The sequence below is a fragment of the Nelumbo lutea genome, chromosome 3 (genome assembly GCF_056320005.1).
Source record: "Nelumbo lutea isolate HS-2025 chromosome 3, American lotus-T2T, whole genome shotgun sequence".
Taxonomy (NCBI): domain Eukaryota; kingdom Viridiplantae; phylum Streptophyta; class Magnoliopsida; order Proteales; family Nelumbonaceae; genus Nelumbo; species Nelumbo lutea.
Window position 1 is genome coordinate 15606164 of NC_142686.1, and position 26515 is coordinate 15632678.

The 26515-nt window shown below is 36.8% G+C and overlaps 2 protein-coding genes across 3 annotated transcripts; one reads left to right on the plus strand and one right to left on the minus strand.

Moving 5' to 3' along the window:
• The first annotated feature begins 685 nt into the window (after positions 1-685).
• Positions 686-5888, plus strand: LOC148863158 (uncharacterized). The gene is made up of 3 exons (XM_088976257.1): positions 686-808; positions 5158-5342; positions 5444-5888. Exons 1-3 carry the CDS (start codon positions 686-688, stop codon positions 5679-5681), a joined length of 546 nt encoding a protein of 181 aa, XP_088832383.1. The 3' UTR covers positions 5682-5888.
• A 2468-nt stretch (positions 5889-8356) lies between these two features.
• AAR3 (defective in cullin neddylation protein (DUF298)) lies at positions 8357-23519 on the minus strand. Of its 2 annotated transcripts, none has more exons than XM_088977484.1 (9): positions 23189-23519; positions 18904-18991; positions 18014-18068; positions 17755-17830; positions 17489-17571; positions 12618-12714; positions 12079-12124; positions 9018-9112; positions 8357-8913 (listed from the first exon to the last, which is right to left on the minus strand). In XM_088977484.1, the coding sequence occupies exons 1-9, from the start codon at positions 23244-23246 to the stop codon at positions 8567-8569; spliced, it is 945 nt and encodes a 314-aa protein (XP_088833610.1). In that variant the 5' UTR covers positions 23247-23519; the 3' UTR covers positions 8357-8566. The 2 variants fall into 2 exon arrangements, with proteins under 2 accessions (XP_088833610.1, XP_088833609.1); XM_088977483.1 differs by having other exon boundaries at positions 18014-18080; positions 23189-23510.
• Between the last annotated feature and the right edge of the window lie 2996 nt (positions 23520-26515).

Sequence of the window (26515 nt, forward strand, 5' to 3'; positions counted from 1 at the left end):
AAGTACAGGGTGTCTCCGAGAGGACCGAAGGGGCTGGTAAAACCTTTCGCTCACAATGGCAGCTCCGAGGATACTCTATTCATGACGAAGGGTTCAGCCAAGAGCTGGTTAGCGGATCCATCCTACCGAGGGATCGCTACCATCTTCTACATAGTGACCCCAAGTCCATTTACGACGAGGGCATGTACCATTTTGCCGAGTTAAGACGTTCTTCAACATTTCGTCATGCATATATTTTTATTTTTTATTTTTTGTTGATCGGTTTTGTGGTAGGCTAGTCTGCACTTCGTCGGTTTGGGGAACCGAACAAGACTGGCCATTGGGTCGTGTCGACAAGGCAGAGAAGGAGAAGAAGGCCACGAAGGAGAAGCTCCAGAAGCCAGCTATCGCAGCCGAGAACAAGCACTAGAAATTCCAAAAGGCGCTTCTGGACGAACAATCACTTCGGGAGCGCCTTGAGGCTCAGCTGAAGGAGGGGCGACAAAGGCTCTCCAAAGAGAAAATGGAGCGGGTGCAGCTGGAAAGCATCATCACGGAAGTGGAGAGACAAGCTGCCGAGGCCAAAAAGAAGACTCTCGAGGCGGAGGCAAAAGCTGCCGAAGCCCTAGCTTCGGTAGTAGAGTCAAAGAAGGCAGCGGCCGAGGCAATATAGGTGTATAAGAAGTCTTCTGACTACCTGGATGCAATGACAGAGTATGCTTCATCGTCCTACCTCGATGGCATTGAAGATACCAAGAATGCACTTCTACTGGTGTTGCCAGATTTTGATGTCGAGGGACTGCAAGTGATCCCTGACACTCCTATCGAGGTTCAACCAACCGAAGACACCGTTACCCCTCCTGCCAATGACGAGGCACAGGCGTAGACTTTTTTCCATTTTTTTATCGTTGTAATACTTTCCATTTATTTGTTTGTTTGTTTTTTTTATTTTTTATTTTTTTGTGAAGGCAATACAAAATTTTTGTAAAGGCTATACAAGACCAACACTGAATAGTGAATGAAGCCATTTTTTGTATATATTGTGTTTTGTGCATGTTGTCTCTTCCCCTTTCTCTTTCTCTCTCTTTCTTTTTTTTTTATGAGAGGTCTTTGCCCCTCCGAAAGGTTGAAACCACGATACACAAGGCACACACGATTCAGTCATAGTATTTGTTTATTTGCACACTTGTATCGACTTGTCAAGATATTGGGAGCTAAGGCGGAGTCATACGCCCGAGGCAGGGCTCACCTGGCTTCCAAATTCTGTGCTATCCCAGGCGAGGCCAAAGAGACCTGGCATCCTGGCCGAGGTCTAGGGCCGAAGTATTACCGCCAAGGTACTTGGGTGGATGAAGTGCCATGGTGGAGTAGCAACATCGGGGTGCAGCTCCCCTGACTCGTTCTTACCAAGTGTTTTCTTGGGGGAGGCCGAGGCATTCCACCAGTGAAGCCGAGGGCTCTGTCTTGTTATTTTCTTTGCGCTAAGTGCAGATTGCCAAGGGGGTCACCACGCTCTGAGGTGACGAGGTGACGGGGTGAGGTGAAGAGGAACTTTGCTTCATTCGTTCATTCATTACTTTCATAAAAAAATTACATTCATCTGTAATGCATCCGGGGGTTCTCCGAGTTCCATGTCTGAGGGACGAGTGTTCCATCTAAGTTTTCCAGCCGAAATGTGTCGGGGCCGAGAGCTTGCTTAATCCGGTAAGAGCCTTCCTAGTTGGGGCCCAGCTTTCCTACTCCAGGTTTGGAAACCATGACCTTCCTAAGGACAAGGTCTCTCTCCCTGTAGTGCCTTTCTTTCACTCTGGAGTTGTAGTAGCGAGACACTCGCTGCTGATAGACGGTCATCCTAATTTGTGTTTGTTCTTGGGTTTCTTCCATCTGGTCTAAGTTTGCTCTAAGCGCCTCGTCATTCTCGACCCCGCTATACCCTTGAATCCGAAGCGTTTGTTAGCTAATCTCCATTGGGATCACTGCTTTTGTACCGTAGCTAATCCCGTTGTTGCCCGAGGTGTGGTTCGATATGCTTAGAAGACGCTGTGTAGTTCATCGGCCCACAAGCCTTTAGCTCCATCCAACCTGGTCTTTAGTCTGTCCAAAATGATTCTGTTCGTGACCTCGGTCAGTCCGTTCTAAGAGTATCCCACCAAGGTGTACTATTGATAAAATTAATTTTATCAATAGCATGATGTTAAATTTTGAGAATGGTGCACCTGTCCATCAAACACAAAAGCATTGAATGGATATAAACAGTAACAAGTCGGTCACCATTCACGACAAACCATGGTATTAAAATTTTGTTTGGTCTCCATTTCTTGATATCTTTTTTCTTGATAAGGATCCCTATTTTTTTTATGGCAATCTCTGTTTTATTAACTATCCTCATGAAATTTTTTGAATTGTTTATGTGCGAAGGCCAATCACAAAAAAAATGACCTTTAATTTAGCAGCAACAGATATAGAGAGGAGTTGGGTTTATAAAAGCCTAATAAATCTTGCTAGGAAGAATTGGCACATGCAAATATAAAAGAGAGAGTATGATATGGTTCAATTTGTGTAATTAATTTGAACCATATGATCTAGAGTACTAAATACCCTCTAAACCTGTCACCAAACAGTAATATGGTGGTTTGGTATCTACATTTGTGGCATCATAGATATTGCCATATAAATAATTAATAGATATATAGGATTTTACTATGACATGGAAAAGATATAATATCTGAAAATTTTGTGATGAATCAATTGGAATTATAAAGGTAATAGCCAATCAGTTGTTATTTATCAAAATTTATGAGTGAATTTTGATTGATCAAAATTCTTTCCATACCATATCTTTTCCGTACCATAGATTTTTCCATATACCCAAGATCTAATATCATAATCTCCTATGCAATTAAAATGCCAAAGCGCCGGTGACTATTGTTGAAATTACGTCATTCGGTTAGGTGTTTGCAATATAAATGACTAAATGACTTGATAATATTATCAATCTCGTAAGTCGTAATTGATTGATTTCTAGGAATTATATTAATCAGATGATAATATTATCAATACTGTAATTGAGTTCTATGAATTCCACCCATGCATGTAACGTAAAAAATACATAGTAAGTTCTAGAGGCGTTTTACAAGATGAAAGCTTTCGTTTTCATTTGTTTTTTAAATCATCACATCAGCAAAAAAAAATCAAAATATGTTCTTCAACTCAGTTTTTGTTCTTAAAAAAATAATAAGTTGATTTTGTTTCAAAAATACAATACATGTTTTAATTTTGGAGCCATCAAAATAATAGTTTTTAAAATAAAAAACAAATTTGTTAATATATAAGTTAGGGAAAATCTATGATGCGGAAAAGATATGGTATGGGAAGAGTTTTGACCAATCAAAATCCACCCATGAATTTTGATAAATAACACCTGATTGGCTATCACATTTATGATTTCAGTCAGAAAATTTTCAGATATTATATATTTTCCATATCATAGTCGAACCCCATAAATTATATAGCATGATATCAAATAATCAGATTTTTTAGTATTTTTTTTAAACAATTTGTTTTCAAAGCAGATAGTTTTGATTTGTTTCTAAAAGCAGCAACAACAAAAGAAGTCATGTTGTATATATAAGACAACCCCCCCCCCCCCCTCAATGGTGGTGGAAAAGTTTTCATCCAATAAGGAACTTGTCATTTTATCCAGAATAAGAGAAGGGGTGCCCAAGCATTCTCTGATTTCATTCATATGTAGCATTGGCATTAAAAATGTCGGTAGAGTAGATAAGTCGTCCAATTCCAAGGGTCAGTATCATATGTTATTGGCCCCTAGTTCGGATTTCCTACCCACAAACTCTTCCCTAGTTCGGATTTCCTACCCACAACCCCTTTTATTAGAGGTGTAATTTTTTTTTTTCAAAAGAAAATATATTAAACATTCAGATCAGAAATACATGGAGTTTCCTGGCTGAGTGGCTGCCCTCGGTGGAGACATTATATGCTAGGTTGAGGAACAGAGATTGACATTCTATTAATATGATTAATACCTATATTATCAAAAGAACTCAAAAGAGACATAACATGATCTTTCAAGTAACTTGTCTCCCAGTGTTCTTCCATATTACCGTTGATAGCTTCCACGATGCCTAAATAGTCCTAAAAAACTTGAATAGATTTGATATTTAGACTGACTGCTTTCTTCAATCCCTCGATCAAAACTCATCACTCAGATTGGGCTGCAAAAACAGTTGTTAGATTACTTGATAAAATAACATATCCAATAGCAGATTTCCCTGTTTATGCAGTAAACATGATGTGAGTAACTTAAAAGGAATGGGCCATGCTGCCCGTGATCCATGTGCCAGCATGCCACATAGTTCATATATATAATTTTATTTTATTATTGAATATAAACAAGTATATACATCAAAATTCATATAATATAAAATTTTAATATATTTTTTGTCTATTTTATTAATTTATTGCAAAAAAATTATTATTTTTAATTTAAACAAAAAAAAAAACTCTCATGGATCAGCCTAATCCGGCCTCGAATAAGCCTGATTCGTGGCATGGCACGGCACAGCCCGGGCCTATTTGGCCTGTGCCATAGGTCGTTCCTCTTAAGTATCTGAATAGCAAATACGGCCCAGCTTAACCCGATTTACACCTAATTGAAAACATGAGTGACCGATTGCATCAAATTGGAACTCAAAATAATAGCATTTGATAAATTGAAATTCTCTCAGGGCACGCTGCACTTTGTTTCAGTGTGTAGTGTGTGGAACTACTTGACAAGTAGTCGAGTACAACACGACACAAGGATGAGACAAGATCATCATCGTCGGACAGGACCGACACTTATTTTTTTTATTTGCCAACGTACAGGGATAAGACAAGATTAATTGGTAAAGAAAAGAGCACGTGCTTTTCGTTCTTTATTTTTTTTTATTTGCCAAGGTGTTTTTCATCCACTGAACGTAGAGATTCCTCCCTTTATTGTGGATAAGATTTCTCCATTTCCTTTCTCCGCTTCGCCAGCCAAATAATCAAAATCTCTCTCAATCTGTGTATAGATGGGGACATGAGACAAATGGAAGGATGAACTTGCGTTGCTCCCTAGTCGATCTCCCACACACTTACTATTAGCTCCGTCGTCTATAAAAGCCCAACTAATGTAAGAAAGGTAGACATATATACTCACTTATTAGATACGAAGAGAGAGAGAGAGAGAGAGAGAGAGAGAGAGAGAGAGTGGGTGTGAAAGTTGTGGCAGTGGTTGTAATAGCAGCTGTTGTGGCAATATGTGCTGGTGGAGCAGATGGTAGGGTGGATATGTCATCCTTCCTCAGCTCGGTGGGCATTCAAGATGAGAAAATTAATTTATTGCGATAATGAATGGGCTTTAAAATTCGAGTGTTTGTTTTGCAATTAATCTCTAAAATGAAGTGGTTGTTTTGTGGAGGTTAGCAGTGGGAGATAAGACGTCGTCGGAGGCATGCTGTGATACATGCTACTGTACAAAATCCAATCCTCCAATTTGCAGGTGTGCAGACATTAAGGAGTACTGCCATTCAGCTTGCAAGCAGTGTATTTGTGCCCTTTCCTATCCTCCTCAATGCCGCTGTGTCGACACCAACAACTTCTGCTACGACCCTTGCACCACCACTAATAAGAACCAACACCTCCTCAATGTTCTATTCTAATTATTCACTAATAGCAGCTATCATGCACGCTGCATATGCCTACCTACCTACCTATAATAATGCATTAGCAATTACTCTTGTTGCTAATCCTCGCCCAACTATTAAATAAATTAAAACTCTCCTGTTGTACTCCTCCTACCTATGTAGCTACTTTAATTTCTAGTTTCTACTACTAATAATAATACCCTCCATCGCTCTTATTCTATATATGACTTCTGTGTTGTCACACTTAATTTGTTTAATTAGTTATTCCATTCTACTTCTACCTAATATGCATCATATCAGTAAATAAATAATCAAACTTCAACAACTACTACTAATAACCAACCTAATTAAATTTATGGAGAACAGAAAATTAAAGACCATGGGCAAGGTCTGAGGACTGAGAGGCGCTCTATGATATGATGCATGAGATTTAACAGCAAATCCAGATTCTCTAGCTACACGCTCTGAGCAAATCTCGATTCTCTAATCCGCTGGATTATCCTGTGACATCCAATTATTTTTGAGCACGGCACTCATGATAAACATTTCGTAGTCAACGATAACTACGACCATAATGGATGGAACTTGTTAAAAGGTATAATTTGGGTTACAAAAAGCAAAAAAAACCTAACCCTCTTCAATCTCCATAGTCTCTGTTCTGTCTTCGACAGACATCATAAGCTAGCTCAGAGCTAAAATCAGTAAAAGTTGCCCTTCCCGTTTTCGAACCTGCTTACTAGTCCCTCAAGACCTCGTCCACCATGATGATAATGCCTCAGAATGTTGTCGAGTGCAGACTGCAGACCTGCTTTGATCTCATTCGTTGCATTTGGTACATTATTGTACATTTCATTTCTACTGTCAATTTGCTGCTTCAACTATAAATGTCAATGACCAATCCAAGACATGCTTTTTTTTGTTTTTTTGTTTTGGTTGCAGTGACTCTCATATGTATCGGGACAACGCATATTTGTCATCAATTTGCATTGATCAACCTAAAAACGTTATAGGTAGAAACAGCAATGGTATCAAACACAGCCATTGATGTCAACTTTGTTTCAAAGATTACCATCACCAACCATGATGGAAATACTTAAGTGGTGGTTGAGTGTGGAGCGAATCTGTTCTTATTGTCATTCTCGTTGGCATCATCTTCATTTGGAAATCATAAGTATAACCAATTTGATGCATTCCATAACTGAAACCAGATAAAGGTTGAACCTACCAAATACCATATGGCAAGATTTAATGCACTTACAGATGCATGGCCCATTTTCAGTAACATTGTTATGTCATCTCACGTGAATGACTTTCAACTTCGTGGTCTTTTCTTGTTTTTCTCTTATTTATCAAAAAAAAAAAGCCCCAATTTGAAAGGAGCATGAGTGAAAACCCTTATATTTTATATCATTATATATATATATATATATATATATATATATATATATATATATATATATATATATATATATAGGCCCGGACTAGGCCCAATACCACATCAGAAACGGAAATTTTGCGGGCCAGATATTTCCCACGGGCTTGGACCTGAACCTGGTGGCAGGAGAGATGTTGAAACTAAAGACCAATAGCACTACAACTTTACTGGTCTACTACCATATATTGTGCATTGTTTAGAGTTATAAATTACCTTCTACCAAACAGAGTAATACCCGATTCACCCATGTTCAAGGGTATTCATGATGCAGTTACATATGGGGTTTGTTTTCCGAAGTGTTTCATATGATAAAAGTGATAAGGGAGAAATCTTAGTCTCTCACTTCACTCACTTGGGTTTGAAAGGGATGCATGCCATTCAAAAGGGGAGGGGGGGTCACAGTTCATATCATATAATAGTTTTAATTAATAAATTTTAAGGTCCTTGTTGGTAAAAAGACTAAGATTCCAATCTAAAGGATGGTAATTTAAGATTCAAATCTAATGACAAGTATCATTTTATTGCTGTCATGGTTTGAACTTTGAACTCTTCAACATAGATCTTTCAATTGTCCAATGGTCCGTTCAATTAGAGATGTAAACTGGGCCATGTTGGGTCAGCATGACATGGCCCATGTGCAGCCTGTGAAAAGCACGGGCTGTGCCGTACCAGCCCATGGGTCAAGTCAGGCCGTGCTTCCCTTTCCTGGGATACTTTGAGGGGTTGGCCCAACATGATCCACGCCCCACTGCCTGTGCAAAGTATCCCTCCCTTGGGATACTTTGAGCAGAGCATCACAACGTCACTCGGTTCAAAATATCTGTTGCAGAACTGATACATGTGATGATGAATTTATTTTTCCAATAGGTTTTATTTCTCTCCATTTTCTATATTTTTATGTGATTTGATATTATTATGGAATTTATAATATATTTTTATAATTTTTTAGATTTTTCATGTAATTTTAATGTTTCATTCAGTTTGGATCGAATTGAACCCAATCCAATTGGTTAATGGGTTAGTCGTGTTGATGGAGACTTTGAGGTGGGGACAGTATGTGAGGTAAAATAGGCAACGGCCCATTTGGCATAGCACATATTCAAACCTGTTCTATTATGCTACTGAGGTCAAGATTTTACATTGCATTAAAGTAATGGAGTTCATATCTTTTGCCGGCTATGACAATTGCAGCATTTGTTTGCTTGTGACGCCGAAGGGTGTCAATGGATCGGTTTTGGATTAGGCCTGTCCGTACTTTTACGCAAACAAATTAAACGATGTCATTGATTTATGATTTATAACAGTAGAGTACAAAAACAAGCATCGATGAATCAAAAATCAAAGAGCTTCCAATGACCAAAATAACACAAAATCAGGTAGTAAACTGGAGACTTTTCAATTAATTCCACTCGCAACAAGATATTCTTTTCTTCGGTTTTGAGTAGTCGTATTATGGTGGCCATTATTATGTAAGAGAGACCCTCCTTTTTTTATCAAACTGCAAGCAAGAACTGGTTGATAGGAGTCCTGCAAATCCCTTTGACAGACTACCTTCAACTGCACATGGCGAGTTGTTTGAAGATGCCAACGGGCTATTATTCTTAGCTATTTCCATGTAGTCATCTGTAGCATTACCAGGTGGATTATCCTCCCAGTACTCTGGTTTATCAGCTGGAGAAATTCTACTTCTCTTAGAATTCAATGAAAGCTCTGCATGTGAGGATTTCCAACAGGGAGATTTTGATGATTCAAATTCAGGCTGATCAAAGTCCATACGCAACTTCCTCTTCGAACCAGAGAAAACATTCAGTCCTGAAAAATATAGCAGCATTAAATCCTAGGACTAAGTTTACTTCTTACGCTCCATTGTAAAAGAATAAAGATAATTTGATAATTTTTAAGATTGTCAGGCATACCAGGAAGAGAGTCATCAGATATGCATGGTTCAGCTTCCGGGTCACCACAGTTACAGCCACAACTCAGAGTGCTGCAAGCATTGGAACGGGTGACACTGCAACATATGAACAACAAAGAAGAAAAAGGAAATAAATGCTGGGCATATGTTGAAGGAAAAGCAAAAGTGATCTGATGGAAATCTTCAGCATGCCAAGCGAGGCAAACCAGGATATTTTATTTGGAACGACCTCGGAGAAATTATGCACCCAGGTGACCTACTAGGACAAAGGGCCCACATCCCAGCACTTCCCCACACATTGGGGTTTTTCAAAATTGGAGTCATGCACCCTCCTCCCGCAACCCAAAAATAAAAAATAAAAAGAAAGAAAAAGTGCCTCCAGCACTATAATCAAGTTTCAGCATCTAACAGATCATCTTCAAGCAAGTACATGACATACCCAATTCATGTTGCTTGTATGATATTAAATCTCTTAGGAAAAACAAAGCAGATTCTAACATGGATGCTTATATCCTCCTAAAGTAAACCTTGGATTTGTAACCAGTATTCCTGTTTTCTAAGCCAGGTCAGGATCTACTAATCATTCCAATTTGAAAATAATGTGAACCTATAGCACCTAACAGAACAGTTATTTAATAAAATAATTACATAAAAATAAATAGCTTGTTTCATTTGATTTGTGTAACAGCCATGGCATGGAACTTGGGTCATATTCTTCTTCCTCTTCCCTGCTACCTCTCAAAGTCAAAACAAGAATACAATATCCAGACTGCAAACCATTCTCTCCAGTCAAATGGATCAAAGATCTTTCTTATAGTGATTGGCAAGGCAAGAAGGATTCAGTTCCATTGTACTTCCCATAAGCTACAGATTCCTTGGGAAAATCCCAATGCTGAAGGAATGGGAAACTGAGAAAAATACAACCCTCTAATTTGATTGTTAAAATGCTCTTATGACAGCGTAGATAAAGCATAGACAGTGCAACCAATCCACTCTTTTTTTTGTTATGCAATTCACCTGTATTAATCATTACTACATAATTATATCTGATTACGATAAAAATTTGCTAAATATTATTAATAATTATTTAAACTAAAAAAAAGGCATTCAAAATATAAAATCCAATTGGGAAAATGGGGATAGAGAGAGAAAAAAAACTAGAAAAGAATTGACCAAGGATCAAAATATCAATACGTCCAATACACCCAAAGTTGGGTATTGGTGTGTATCAATGACTGATGCTCTCCTTTTTTTACTTTTTTGATTCTATAACCATTAGGGGGTAGGGAAAGAGACCTTCAAACTTTTTAAACATAGTTGTCAAGGTGACGCCTAGGAAACAAGGCACCCTTGGAGGCTCACCTCGCCCAGTCGCCTAGCAGTTTTGTATACTGTCTTACAAACATTGCTAACTGCTGTATTGAACCCTCAAAGACTTCAGAATTTGAACCGATAAGGGAAAAACTTAATGTTTTGTCTAATCAACACATTTCTTCCTCCACATCTTCTTCTTCTCCTTCTCCTCCTTCCACCTTTTCTTTTCTTCTTTTCCTGTAACAAAAATAGGGGTTCAGTCCCCATATTTTTTGAATTTTCTTTTCTTTCTTCTTTTTCTTCTCATAAATATGTTGATTTTCTAGACATAAACATGAAGTTTATAATTTTCTCATGAAAATTATGGATAGTTATTAAGAAAATATGGTTATGGAACCTAGGGAACTACCTAGGATATGTATTTTTCACTTAAAAAAGTCCATCGCCTAGGCGACTAGGCGACAAGGCACCCCCTGTCACCTAGCCTTGCCTTGGCGCCTTGAAAACTATGTTTTTAAATATTTTAAAACATTTATCTATCAGTGGTATCCATGCTTATCTGGATGTGATGATATGGATATGATACACCCCATATCTGGAATATCGTATCGATATTTTATCCTTGATTATGACATGTGTTTGAAGCATTTATATGGGATAATATGGTAGCCTAACGTCTCTATTTATTTAAGTTTAAGAAATTTTAATTTTTGGTCCACTTGGAAGACTTCTTGACACATGCCAAAATGCCTATTCATGACCTGGAGCTCTTGATACCAGTATACCACTGTTGATTAACAGTGCTGATCACCTATGCTACCTAGATACTTATAAGGTGGTGCCATATCATTTCAGATACTTCAATTTTTAATGTAAACTTCATATACAACACCTTATCCAGTTGTGTTCTTGTCATATCTGGGCAACATGGTTTATCATTACAGAACAAAAGCTCATTTTAGAGGAACAAATTTTGTTTACTTTCAATGAATTTAACTATTGGAATTTTTCCAAATCATTCACATAATGACCTTGTCCAGCCAAGTATATTATAGATTTGAAATTTAACTATTGGAATGATCACAGTTTTTTTTTCTTCAACTTGTTCCAATACATTCCAAGTCCATAATAGACAATTTGATTTTTAGTGGGAAGAAAAAAGAACGCTCAACACTTTGTCCATGCCAAGATAATGTACACAGGGTTTTGGTAAGATGGTACTGTGTCAAGATCTTGACAGAAATGTTTCCTCAAAGGAAACTTCCCTTGGAGAGACATGCAAAAGTCATAGCAGCAATTCAAACTCAACGATGCAGGAATTGCAAATTTCCCTGTAAGATTTCCATAGTGCTTCCCTGGAACCATGTTAATGTTGTGTCAAAAAAAATGGATGACATCTCATGGTTTAAGCACGAATCATCAAGAACTGACTGGGCTGTAGTTTTTTTCTTTTTTTGTTTTTTTTAATCAGTTCTGACAGGCAGTAGTTATGATAATTGACAACCTGAAATGTAAGGCCAGCCAGCCAGGGAAATTCAAGGTAGATTCTCGTGGCCCAAATGTACAAACATCCACAATGGGGTATAACAAACCATTCCATTATTACTATTTTTTTTTTTTTTTTGAAAAGTGAATTTTCTGAATTGACATTCAAAGGGGTCAGATAGCTTGGGGCAGAACAAGCTTCAAATAATATTTGTTACTAAAAAGCATCAAGTACAAAGTTTATTATGGAAAAGAAATCAAACCTGTACATATGTTCAACAAAATCATCTATAAGTACAGGCCAGGCACCTGCAAAACAGTCAAGTACCAAAAAAAAAACCATATATAAACACACCCAAAACAAATGAACAAAAAACTTGTAATTATGCATAGACAAGTGAGGGTAATAACTGAAATGATATTCTAAGATTATGATTCATATTTATACAGGTCAAAATTTACTGGTCCAGATTGAAACCAACTTATGTCCACATGCAATTTAGACAAGAACAGAAGGGCCAGGCAAGGCATGCCCACCCAGTTCAAGTTAAAGTAGCTTAGCCAGGATTGCAGCAAACTGTGCTGCTGCATGTAAACATTAAATTGAATTCTGGAGGGTGCTTAATTCAGTTTCAGAGGTAAAGCCAATATAGTATATGCTAAAAGTTGTATTCATGAATTCTAACTTGCAATACAACTGACTCCCAAAGAAAGGGGGCAAAAATCAAAATATAAAGCAAAGGTGTAAAAACATCATTCAAGATTGTAGGTGCATACGATGGCTAAACTTTGAAAATAATACCTTTAGGATCATACCCTTCAAGATCTTCATGTACACACCGACTAAATGCTAGAACTTGTTGCCAGGTATCCTCTGAGATATTATGCCTTTGATTTTTCTAAATGCAATTCAATATATTAGTTACCTTGACAGGAATAGAATGAAAGAATAAATTCATCATATCATTCAGAACCTTTATTCATATGTCCAAACCAAAGTATTTCACAGACAAGCAGGAAGACCCCATTCAGAGTGGAAAATAAAGAAATTTTGCCATCACTAACCCAAACTACATACTCCAATTGCGATATGTAGAATGAAAATTTGACCAAGGTCGTTGCAGAAGATAGTACCCCTAGATGAAAGATTCCCATGAAGGTGAAAAATTAACTATGGGAATGGTGAAACACAACTTTGATAAGACTTTTAGGCTCCATTTGTTTTTCAGAAAGCTATTTACCTGGGTGAGTTCACTTACTTGGGTAAGTGTTACTTGTGAAACACTTACTCAAGTGAACTTACCTGTGTTCATTTGCTTCTCAGGTAAATTATGCAATGACTCTTTTATCCATAAAAATTCGTTATAATGGGCAAAATTATCCCAACACATCTTGTCAACTTATCCCCTAGGCATAGTTGTCAAGGCGACACCTAGGTGACTAGGCAATTTTTAGAAGTCGCCTCGCCCAACGCCCAGGTGTTTTAGTATTAGGCGCTCACCCATATATATGTTATACTATTTTTTTGAATGTGCATATGTATTATATCATTTTATTGGTTTGTTTTATCTTATTAGAATACACCCTGTTATATATTATCATTTTTTTATTAAAGTAATTCTCTTTTACATTAAAACTACGAAAGTTTCTTTGGGTTTGAGAATTTGAGTTTTGAACCGAGAGCTGAGAAGAGAAAACGATGACTGAGAAGTTTCCATTGCTCAGTCCAAGTAGTCCAACACCTCCAGGTACGTTTTTTCCTTCTTCTTCTTCTTGAAATATTTTTGGGATGAAATAGAGGCTCTGCTTCCTCCTCCTCCTCCTCCTCCTTCCTAAAATCACACTGGTACTCCTTCTTTCTTACTTTTAACAATCCTCCTCCATTTTTTTTAGCCTGAAACAGGGTCTCCACCCCCTTAAACACAGTCCACATCGTCCTCTTGGACAACTTATGTTGGGAACGAAACAGGGGCACTTCCCCCTTATTTTTCGCTCTTTTCTTGTCTGCAATCCCCCATTTTTGTTGGCCAGAATGCTAGCTATGGCATTTTATGTTTTATTCGAATGATTTTATTGCTAATAGCTAGCATACAGGTATGTTGGTTAGTATAAAAAACAAATAAAGTAGTTTAGGATATATATTTTATACTTTCAAATTCCATCGCCTAGGCGACTGAGCGCCCTGTGGTCGCCTAGGCGCCTTGACAACTATGCCCCTAGGTGGGTAAGTGATACCCATTTTTCCATGGGTCCTACATGAACGTGAAAACTAACATGGGAAAAACAGTCTAATGTAGCATGAATTTGTCATAACTTCGCAGCATAGAAGGATTTGACAAAGTTCACTGTGATATCCAATGAAACATTGTATTTCAGGCCCTTGCGATATTCACTGAACTAAGGGGGTTGACAAAGTTCTAAATGAAAATTTGAAAATAACTTCACAGTATATAATTCTACTTTGCATATTGGGAGATAAAAATGCAAAAGATTTAGAACTCCCATCAACTTGCAGGGACCTAAATCAAGAAAATTCATCTTTAAGATCAACACAAGGATAGCATGAAGTCGAACTTTAACAACCAAAAAGAAAAGTCAATTTTCAGTTTCCAAATAAATAACAACATAAACATAGGTTAGCTCCAATCTTTGTGGAATTGCTAAGAGTTAAAGTCCTTAAAGAATTGCCAACCCCCACTGGACCAGAATAACTCATTAAAACATTACCTTCATGATTTATGATCTCTAAGCATCCCCCCAACATCCAACTAGCATGGGTTCCCTACAGAACTACTATCACAGTTTAATTACCCCAGAGATGGCATGATTTGACAATACAGAAACTACATGTCTCAGAGGAGAGAAACTAGCCACCACAGTCACAACACTTTCAATACGAATTCAATTGGTACTCCTTGTCTTCACCCAGTGAACAACCCAGATCATGCATAGTTTAACAAAGTACTTGTGTCAGAACGTTTGTTCTAAAAAATGTATGCACTATTTTCACAATAAACACCCCATAATACTGCTGCCCTAGCACACTGCCAAAGTAATTTCACTCTTTTTGGTGGAAATGGAGCAGCAATGATGAGAGTTATTCTACTAGATCTGCAGAGGGCACCCAAGTAACTCCAAACAAATCAAGGAAAAAGTTCCACACTATTTTGGCAAAGGAGTACTCAAGAAATAGAGTTGCACTCTTGCCACTCCTGAAGCAGAGGATGCACATAAGAGGAGAAAGGCACCACTTAGACCTCCATTGAAGCATATCACACATGTTGATAATATTCAAGAAGGCTTCCCACCCAAAAGCTTCACTTTGGGGGGGGGGGGGACAGGTTCTGCCCAGATTTCTCTTGCTGAAAAGAAGGTGTTGAAAAATGGGACTCAGGATAAGAGATGAACATGGAAATCTGTTAGCTATGTTTTCAGGACCAATTGGGGAAGGGGATTCCTTGAGGGCTGAGATTCTTGCATCCATTGAAGGGGTTCAAAGAGCCAAGGAGATGCAAATTAGAAAACTGATTAGTGAAGGAGATTCTGAAGTGGTGGTGAACTGGTTAAAAGAAGATAACTCAAGGATATGGAAGTACAGCAATGAAAAACGAAAATTTAAGTGGCTGGCTAACGATGTAGAAATTCAGTACAAATGAGTTAAGAGAAGTGCAAACTCTCTGGCAGATGGTTTAGCCAGGCAAGGAGTTAATAGAAACTCTTTGTTTTGGGCTTTATTGTAATTGTATTTGCTGCTCATAGACTGTTTCAGGGAGCTAAGATTGTTTAGCCCCCCCCCTACTTTGTAATTCTTCTTATCTTTAATGAATACATTTCACAGTTATTGATCAAAAAAAAAAAATGGGACTCAGGATCAATTATCAAAAAAAAAAAAAATGGGACACAGGATGAAAAAGGAAAAAAATCAAATGACAAACCCAAGGTCACAGAGCATATGGAGAAGGGCTTGAACAGGTATATAGGCCCGTGGGCTTAACCTCGGGCCAAAAAGCCCGGCCCGCAATAAATTCGAGCCGGGCTCGGAATTTGCCAAAATAGCCCAGCCCGACCTATAAATAAACCTAGAAAACCTAGTTGAATACCCCTCTTTTTTTCACCTCTTTCCCTTCTTTTTCCAACCAAATTCTTCTTCTCCACATCCTCTTTCCCTTCTTTATATATTTTTTTAATATAAATAAATTTTGAATTTATATATTTTTTTAATGTAAATAATTTCTGATTTATATTGATTATTGAATAGGGAAAATTTCTAATTTTTTTATTAGGTCGGGCTTGGGGCTTTTTATTAGGGCCGGGCTCGAGCTCGGGCTCGGGCTCAGGCCTAACATATTTCTATTAATGAATAGTAAAAGCCCGGCCCGAGCCTGGCCCGGCCCGGCCCATGAATAGGTCTACAGGGCAGTGCTACAATGCACAGAGGGGATAATTTCATGGAAAAGGACTTATTTGAGAATAGAAAGGATAGCAAGTTGCAAGCAGACAATAAGGAGAAAAAAATGCAGTGATCTCTAAGTAAAGGGAAGCCTTCAGGAACTCTTAAGTGGGAGTAGGAGTTTTTATGCCTGTGCAGTTATCAACAAGTAGGGGTGCAAATCAGAACGGTTAGGTTGTTTTGAGGTCAACCCAAGATTCTGAACCCCCAACCCGCCCTAGTCAACATTTTTTTGAAAGGTAAGAATTTGTTGATTAAGAAAGAAAAGGGTACAACCAACCTAGTCAACATTAACCCTAACCAAACATAAAATGCCTCACCCTAAACTTTAGGTTGGGTTTTCAAACCAACCTTTCTCCATCTAAAAATCTCATCAGTGCTTCAAATTCTCTTAATCTTTGACTAAGAGACCTATACAGAACCTTTATGAACTTAGACTAACCATATTTTTTATTGGCATTCGCTTGTTTGGTGTTTTTATTGGTTTTTCAGTACAAAAATGAAAAAAAGGAATTTCAAATTATTAGTCTATTATGAATTTTTTTATCAATATTAGAGTCTATCATGAATTATAATAGATCTTCTATTGAAGATCTAAAATCATGAAATTAGTAATAATAGAGCGAAAATCACTAATAACAACTTGTCTTTAGGGTTAGGGCTTAAAAGTTGGGACAAACTGGTAAATGGACTAACAAAATAGAGTCAGGTTCAGGTTCAATCGGATTGCCCAAGAAATCAACCCTAACCCAACCAGAAGAGAAGTCAGGTTGGCAAAATTCAACCCTAACCCCAACCCAACCTTATTCAGGTTGAGTTCACGCTAACCCAGCGCATGTTGCAGCCCTATCAACAAGTTGTTGCATGAAAGATTTATTAGAAAAATAAATAAATAGGGCCACTATCCAATGTTGCTCCCAGCTATACAGGGCCTTGGTAAGGTGGACTGGATAAGGACCAAACTTTCTAGCATTATCTCGTGCAAAGTGGCCACTCTCAACTCAAACCCACATTCTCATGCTTGACAGCCCAGGATTTTACCATTGCACCAAGAAATGCCCCCTATGTTTAGAAAAACAAATAAATAGATAAAACAGCAACCTCTCACAAAAGGAAGACGAAGGAGTTGTAAGTGGTTTGGTTAATAGCCAATTTTGGGACCAAATAGGAAAAATAAAGAATAGCATGCAAGCATTGCAAATAATAGAACTTAGAATTTTTACCTCAACAAAGCCACACCATTGATTAAGCAAGCGAAATCTTCCTGCCAGAACTAATCGCCAAGCTGCTATAGCCCTGCTTACAGCTAAATTTTTCAAATTGAAAATTTTTTCAGTAATTTTCAAATTGAAATAGGTAAACAAGCACAAAAAGAGAGTGAAGAATGCATAATAAATTGAATTAGGAGAAATGTTCTGCACAGATATTTTCAGAGAGGCATCTTCTCAAAAAAAGGTTAGATTGAATTAGAGTTATGAAGATGACTTACTTATGTTTTTTTGACCATTTTCACGGCACATGAAAAACACAAAGTCATAGAAGCGTGCAAATTGACAAGAATCTACCTATAAAAGAAAAGGTAAGCCATAAAGTTCATCAATACCCACATATTCTCAATCCTAGTGAACAAAAACAACATGAAAAGAACAGAGAGGAAATGGCTAAAGCCCTTAAAGATTAAAAAGATAGCACTGCTTAATGAAATTCTACACATTTGTAAACTTCACATAACTTGAAACAAAACTCACCATCAAGTCTAAACGTGACATGAGCTTTGAAAGGTCCTCAAAAATTAGCCTGTCACTGGAAGAAAACCTAAACATTAACAGTGATATTATAGATTAATCCTCTAGGTTAATCTCATAAAGGGTTTTCAAATTACTTGCACAAAAAGATGAAAATGGTGGTGGAAGAGGCATAAAGATCAATTCTTTCCAGACAAATCCTTCTATTTATTTTCTTATATATAGATGGAAAGTAGAACTAAACAAAATGTACTGAATGTAATACTCCCATTTATTTGTATATGAGCTTTCAAACTCAAGGTTCAGTCCAAGCCGCTTAGTGCAGATGTGCCTTAAAGTTTTTCTTATTTTAAGAAACAGTAGACAAGCAAAGCATGGTGATCTATTCAACCATTCCCCAAAGCCCAAGGGCAAGGAAAATGATAAAGAAACCCAAGTGGCCACCTACTCAAGTGATTTTTCATTTAGTCATTTACACTTCTTGAATGGACAATAAAATAAAGAAGATGTTTAAAAAAGCCATTTTTTTTAATCTTGGAAACCATCCAACCCCAATTGTTTTCCCCCTCTATGATGACATCTATAGAGGAACAATCTCCATTAATGGCTATAGAAAATAGAGAAAAGAACCATAGAGAGAAAAATATATAAACTATATAGAAACATGGGGGATAGGAAATAAATTGGGAAAATACATACAACCATGAATAGAATGTTAAATAATTGGTTTGTTTTATTTAATTTTTAAATTTTGACTGAAGTAGTTAAGTTTCAATTAATTTCCAACTTGAACTAGAGTGCCAAGTTGAGTTTATTATCTTGGTATTCATAACAAAAGAACATACATTTTTATAAAGCATGTGCAGACTGCATATTTATTAATAGGCCCATACCTCTTTTGCACCCTTGACTCCTCCACTTGTTTCAAGAGTTTTGCTAATGCATCCCTCAAGCTGGCATATTTGTTTCCTGATCTATTGTCTGCATCAAAGTCAGGTAATCTACATTTATTACAATTGATAATAGAACCAAGAAACAGCATTTAAAGAGAAAACCAAGTAGCCTATCAAAAACACGACAAAAGCAGGTAGGATAGTAGCAGCACAAAATGAGTAATTTCCACATACACAACATTCGGATGGAAATGCTCACTTAAGATGCATATTATTTTTGTATACATATTTTATAAGTAATTGTAAAGATTGCATTGCTAAATGTGGGATAGCTTCCCTTAACAGTACAAAGTTACAATGTCACAAAAGAAGAAAATATAACTATTCTCGAAAAGCTTGTAACTAAAACCTTCGAATTGCCTTAACACCACCGCCCACCAGATCATTAAAAATGCTCCACTTTCCCAATGACGGCCACCTGATCCTTTTTCCTTTTTCCTTTTTCCCTTTCTTTGGTGGGTAAGGAAGCCCATCATCACAATACAATTGCATCAACCAATTTAGTTATAAGGCTCAAACACTATAAGTATAATCCATAAGAAGACAGTTCAGGCTACACCAATATAAACATGATGAAAAGGCACTTTTTGGAGAAGTGGCTTTGATAGATTATTTTTTTCTTTCTTTTGAAAAGGCTCTTCCCTGTTTTTTTAGGCCAAGCAAAGGTAGAAGAATCACATAGCATGCTAACCTCTAATCACAAAGTCCACCTGGACCGAAACAAGGAAAAAAGCCAATCCCATAATTCCGCAATAACTAAACAAGAAACAAGTAAATGATAGCAATCCTCACTGTTAGACTTACAAAGAACACACCAATTAGGTGAGATGCACAGGAAAGGTCTTCTCTTTTATAAGTTATCGTAGGTGTTTACTTTTCCAAAGAAAACTTCCCAGCAAAAAGCACTAGCTTTAGAGGGAACAGGCCAACACCAACATCCTTAACAAGGAAATGTTGTGGACAAGGGGATTGGCAGAAAAATTTAAAGAAAGAGACACAAGAAAAAGACCCTTTGGAAGTTAGAGATCAAACCCTTTTGTTTGGTTTTGAGGGATCCACACAAACCTTACTGAGGGTACTAAACAAACTGGACAAGAAACCAACCTCCTCATCCCTTAAACCTCTAGAAAACCCAAAGTCCTAGGATGGAACCAGTAACTTGAGTGGGGATGAATCTGGATGTTTTAAAAGCACAAGGCGCAAGGCGAGGCACGCCTCTTTAAGAAAAGCGCAAAATTACAAAAAAAACTAAAAAATAAAAAAAAAAGTCAGAAAATTCCAAAAAAAATTAAAAGAATGCAATAAAAAAATTAAAAATATTAAACATAATGTTAATAAAAATATAAACTTAAACTTTAAAGTAAATGATTTAAAAAACCTATTATCTAAAATTAAAATACATAAACATAACATGTAAAGTGTATTATGAAAATTTAAAAATAAAAGCAAACATATAAAGCATTTTCAAGCATGTAAAACCCACAATCTCTTTTTTTCCTTAATTGCATTGTTTCAAGTAGTTGATGTGATGTAAAACATATTGCATTCTTGATTCTGAGTCGTCTTTTGTAGCATTCCCCTTGAGGCAAGCCCCAACAAGTCCATGTTATGTTCTGAAATTCTTATTTCTCACATAAAAAAATAATGATTTTACAACTTTCATTGCCTTTTAAGAAGATGTTTTATTGCAATTAATGAATGAACAACATAAGCAAATAGGGGGTTCTCAGACCAGCCGTTTAGACTCAAAAAAAAGCAAAAAGCGCAAAATTTTAAAAAGGTGCACGCCTGGGCTGAGGCGCATCAAGCGCACGCCTAGAACCTGGGCGAGGCGCATACCCCAAAATGTGCCTCGCTTGTGCGCCTAGGAGGCATGCCATTTAAATCACTGACACAACCTCCCTTTTATACAAAGAGATAGAATATAGGGAAGGAAAAAAGACTTTTAAAGCACAGTTCCCAACCCAAACATCCTCACAAAAAACGAATAGAATTTCCAAAGCACACATCATACTTGACATACCTAAGAAATTTAGGAAAAATACTATGAATTTCCTTCCACGGTGTTGCCAACATAGCCCAACAAGATACACCAACATCCCAACCATTCTCTAGTCAATCATGAATACTACCCACCACTTCATGCCACAAACTCCATCTTTCCAAAAGCCACCTCCACAACCATTTTCCTAAAAGTGCTGCATTCTTTTGTGCCATATTTCCTATTCCTAGACCCCCTTCCTCTTTATTTTTTGCACACGATCTCCCACTTAATTAGATGGTCCTTCTTGCTTTCCCCCAACTCCCACAAAAAGTCTCATAAATTTCTATAACTTCTTGGCTTCTCTAGGTGGGACCCTAAAGGTAAAGCCAAAATAAGTTGGCAAATTGGCAAGAGTAGCCTTGACAACAGTAAAATGCCCTACCAATGAGATCCAGTTCTTCTTCCACAAGGCTAATCTCTTCTCAAACTTTTCTACCACTGGGTTCCAAAACCTACTCTCCCTAGGGTTTGCTCCTAAGTCCTAACAGAAGGCCTAGGAAATTCAAAGGCCAATTAGAGATAGAACACTCTAAGCAAGCCGCAGCAGCATTGATTTCCCTATCCTCCATATTAACCCCTACTATACAACTTTTGCCCAGGTTAATTTACAGATAAGAAAGCCTTTCAAACCTTCCCCTCATTTCAACCTCATTAAAACCACAAATGAACAATAGCTCCACCACAACAAAATGCATGTTCAAATAATGTCTGATTTTATTCATAAAAAAAATGTCTGATTTTGGGAAGGTGGCAAAGAAATTGTGAGTAGTTCAATTATGCTTGTAGAGAGCACCATTTGATTGATTCAACTTTGCATGCTTAAGGTGTCTTTTTTGTCACTTGGAAATTTCTGTTATTGTGAGGCAGCTTTTGTTGAAAGAATTGTAGGAGTTGAGGGTTTGGGGCATTTTCTTTTCTCTTCTTTTTTATTGAATTTTCTTCTCTCTTCTTCACTGTGGATCAATTCCTTAACACCCTTCCTTGCACTCCTTTATTTTTCTTTTAATAACTTTTAGTTAGTATAAATAAAATGCATCAATTATAGGTGGCACCCAATGAAAGATATGGATGCTAGCTTTGTTACAATGGACAATTGAATTAATAAAAGCTAACAACGATGCAACATTTAATCCTTAGTAGCTTTACCAAAGGACTAACTCCCATGCAGCACTCAGAAAAATTTTTAGTTCAGAACTCGAGATTCATGTAGATTACTAGAAGTTCTTTTTCACTTACATTTTTTTCATTTTCCCCTTCTGTACAGCTAAACTGAAAAACAAACCTCATCATTGCAATACAATTGCATCAACAAATTCAAGGTTTAGGCTATAGCGTTCCAAGTAGAAATTAATAAGAGACTTTAATGACAATAAAAAGGAGTGAAAATCGCCAATGTCCAAAGAAAGAAGTCAAAGGAGAAAAGCAGATCCAAGATCATCCTTTTTCTCTTGGGTAGCAAATTTATGACAGTCTTTGATATCGCCGGTATCCCACCAAAAAGAGTGTCACCACAAGAGAAATACAGCCGTCCCAGGTGGCACTCGGCCAGAGGAAAACATTACTTACAATGGTAGTGAATTAAAAGCAAACCAAGTTTCCAATCAAACCTTTGAGATGCGTTCCCGAATTTCTCCTTTTTAGGAAGACCATGGTTAGATAGCTTAATAACATCTTTCACGAACTCAAGCTAAGTCAACAAATTTTCGAGCATTACACAAACAAGAAAAGTTTGCAGTATTTGCTTGTGCATTTGCCTTAAATGTCTACCACAAAGATTCTAAGACAAACCAAAAAAAAAAAACCCTAATTATAAAACAAGCTATGCATGTCAACTTAAAATAACAGAGACAAGAATGGAAGCTCTTGACGGCAGAATTCTGTGACAATAACGTAAGACACTCGTCAAAAAATTGACAGCACAATTATCACCAGCGTGTTATCCACAAAATATCACCAAGCATCAAAGACATAATTCAAATTACTAGCTTGCTCACCATAAAGAAATTGAAAAGCTTGAAACCTTTCAAGGAAATACTTTTCTCGTCCAGTAGCGATTATAAATTAATCAAGAAAAAAGAAAAAAAAAAAAAAACAACAACAACAAGATAGCTACCAGAGTGCATAAGCAAATAAAGGAAACCCTAAATTCATGGATGAAAGAATCGACAAAATTTTGATTACCGCAATATCTCCTGTAAATCTCGAAGATATCGATACGATTGGGACCAGGAGATCCCATCGGCTAATGACAATTGCGGCTCGTGCGAGCTAGGGCTTCAAGAATTGAAGAAATTCTTCTTAGCTTTCATGCATGAAGGCCCTGAGCCAGGCCGAGGCAAGCTGAGCTTGATAACACTATCTCCCTCTCCCGCTATACCAGATTTTTGAGTTCCATCCGAGGGTCGATAAACAGAGATAAAAGGGAGACTGATCCCCCTGTCTATGACGGTGGTGAAATGAAACGAATCAACGATTCCGTATCTTTCTGACAACCCGTTTACGTATCCGGTCCGACCTGGACGTGTATTTCGCCGTGCAACACAGCAAATCTGCAACTGGAGTCTGGACCAGGACCAATGATCAACGGATCGGGCCAGGCCAGGCGCACCCGTGACCCGACCATCAAATCAATTATTATTTTTCCTTTTAGAATCCTAAACTTTTGTTAACAACTTTGTCTTAATTTCTATCAAAACCTTCCTTCACTTTTCTAACAATATCAAAACCTTCCCCTGACATATAAGATATTTTTGAATTAATCCAACCTCCACATAGGGGAAAAGGACCCATTTGAACCAACAAGATTGTAGGAAAGTTAGGGCAACTTGGTGCATTTGAATAGATGGCCCTGATCAACTCAATTAGACCGTAACCCAATTCAATATTTATATTTTGGCATAGAAATAGACCCGCCAAATCAATGTGCTTCCTTTCTTCCTTATTGCTATATAATGTTCAATCATCCATGACCATAAGAATTTAGCAAAGGCTTCAATGCCAATCAACAAACCTATCACAACCCTCATCCATTATCTTGGCTTAGAACCATCCATGCAAGAAAAAGCTCACATTGGAGGAATTATTGTATTATAATGTGGAATTTTGAATAATTTGATTGAACAATGCTACTTCCTTGACGTAGAGATAGAGGATCTTCCCACTTAGGGCCACAAATACATCATATGAAATCGTATATACGATGATCCAAATTAATTTGATTGTTAATACAATATTAGAATTTAATCTTTAAATTGATTTGGAAATTGAAAAGGATTTAGGGGTAGAAGTAGTAAGAAATGATTTAGAGTGCCTACAATTTGACGATAAATATGGCACTAAATAGAATGGAATGGCAAAACTAAATTCATATAGTCGATCCCATATAATTGAGACAAAGTTTAGATGATGATGATGATGATAATAATAATATATACACGTTTGCTAAAAGAGGAAAAAGTCCCAACGAACCATAAAAAAGAGCAAGAAAGGCTTTGAAGAGATTAGGAGGTTTCTAAGATGCTATATCATTTTGGTTTGCTTGTGCCTAGTTTGTTTGCAATGCAATTTCATTTGCATTGATGTAAAAATGGGAGTGCAAATGAGTTAAATGAAAGTTTTGGTTTGTATTCACTTTAAACTTTACTTTGTTCAGTTTGACTAAAATAAAACTCAAAGCAAAGTAAAACCTGAAGCAAAAGTGAAGAATTCACACTTTTCTAATCTTATTCCCATGTATTTGCACCCGCGTAAATGAAATTACAATGAAAACAAATGGAGCTACCAACAAATTTCATGCTAAATCTTATTTGTTTATTTCCAAAACTGGTTGTCAGAGAATTTGTAAATGATAGGTTTTTTATGCTTGCCAAACAAAAAAGAAAATCTCATGCATTTACAGTTTACTTAAGCAGCAGCATCTTTTCAAAATAAGGGTAAATTGCTAAAACCTCTCCTAAAGTGTTTGACCATTGTTGAAAACCCCCCTGAAGTTTGGTAATTGCAATCACCTCCCCTGAACTTTCTAACACAGTTGTAAGTAGGCCTTATCTGTTAGAATCCTCTAATAAGAGGCATGAAATGTCCAAAATACCCATATAGTTACTTGTAGCCAAAATGCAATTTTTCTCTTCATATCAATTCCTCAAAGGTAAAGCTGCAATTTTAAACTCTCTTTTTCTTGTGTTCCTTAAGTTTGTATTATTTTTTCTGTAAAAGCCAGCCTCAGTAGTAACCGCATGGGTATTTTAGACATTTTCATGACTCTTGTTAGAGGATTTTAATTGAGGGGATCTACTTGCAACCATGTAGAAAGTTTAAGGGAGGATTGTAATTACCAAACTTAAGGGGAGGTTTCAGAAATTTACCCTTTAAATAATTGATGTAAGCATTGTAAGGCCATTCTTTAAAACCGCTAAGCATTGGGCACGCCCTATTTTTATAAATGCATATCTATTGAAAACATAAGAGGGTAGAAATGACAAGTATTAAGGGTCCATTCGGTTTGCAGTCATAGTCGTAATTGGAATAGAAAATCTAATGGAATTGGAATCAAGATGATCTATTTTCCACAGTCTATTTAGTTTAGATAAGAATCAGAATTAGAATTGAAATCAAATGGAATGAGATTTCATTCACAAGGGAGGGGTAGGGAATCACCATTCCCTTAAAATGAGGGAATGCCATTCCACAAGGAATGGGAATGGGATTCCAAATCTGCCCAATCAAACAGTTAAAATCGGAATGGTCCATTCCAATTCCGATTCCAGATCTCTATTCCTGAATCAACCGGGCTGCTAATACTTTTTGACTAATTATCAGGAGTGTGTTCTTTATCAAAATGGGATGTTAGAACATAATCAGCAACATTACAATTGAATTTTCAGTCATTAATATAGGGATTGACATTCCAAAATATCCTTAATCACTCCAACTGTGCCTCCAAAACAAAATTCCCAAAAATATTTCTAAATATAAACTTAAAATTCAAACAAGGAGCATAAGAATTGAACTTTAGGCTGTTTTTGGTTGCATTGCAATTTTATTTTGTACTAGAACAAGTGTAAAAAAAATGCAAATTCTTGTTTAATTTTATTTTGGATTTTAATTTATTCCGTTTCATGCGTTAATTTACTTTATTTATACTGCAATCAAACAAAATAAACTAAAATTTGAAACAAAAATAAGTCAGAATTTGCATTCAAATCATTTTGCAGTGCCATGATTTTACACCAATGCAAATTTATTTGCATTGCAACCAAACACAGCCTTAGCTTTTAAGTCTTTATATTGATCTACTCTAAACACGGGGCCATGACAATTTTCTCTAAGAATGATATCCAAGCAATGATTAAAAATTTCACCCCCATATAAAATAGTTGTTTTTGCTTGTCCTTCATTTTGGAGTAAAGCAGAATAAGCTAAAAAATAGAAGGATGCAAATACAAATATGTTCAGTGCAATTTGTATTTGTAGTCCTCCCAAACTAAGACAATATAGCAGAAATGTGGA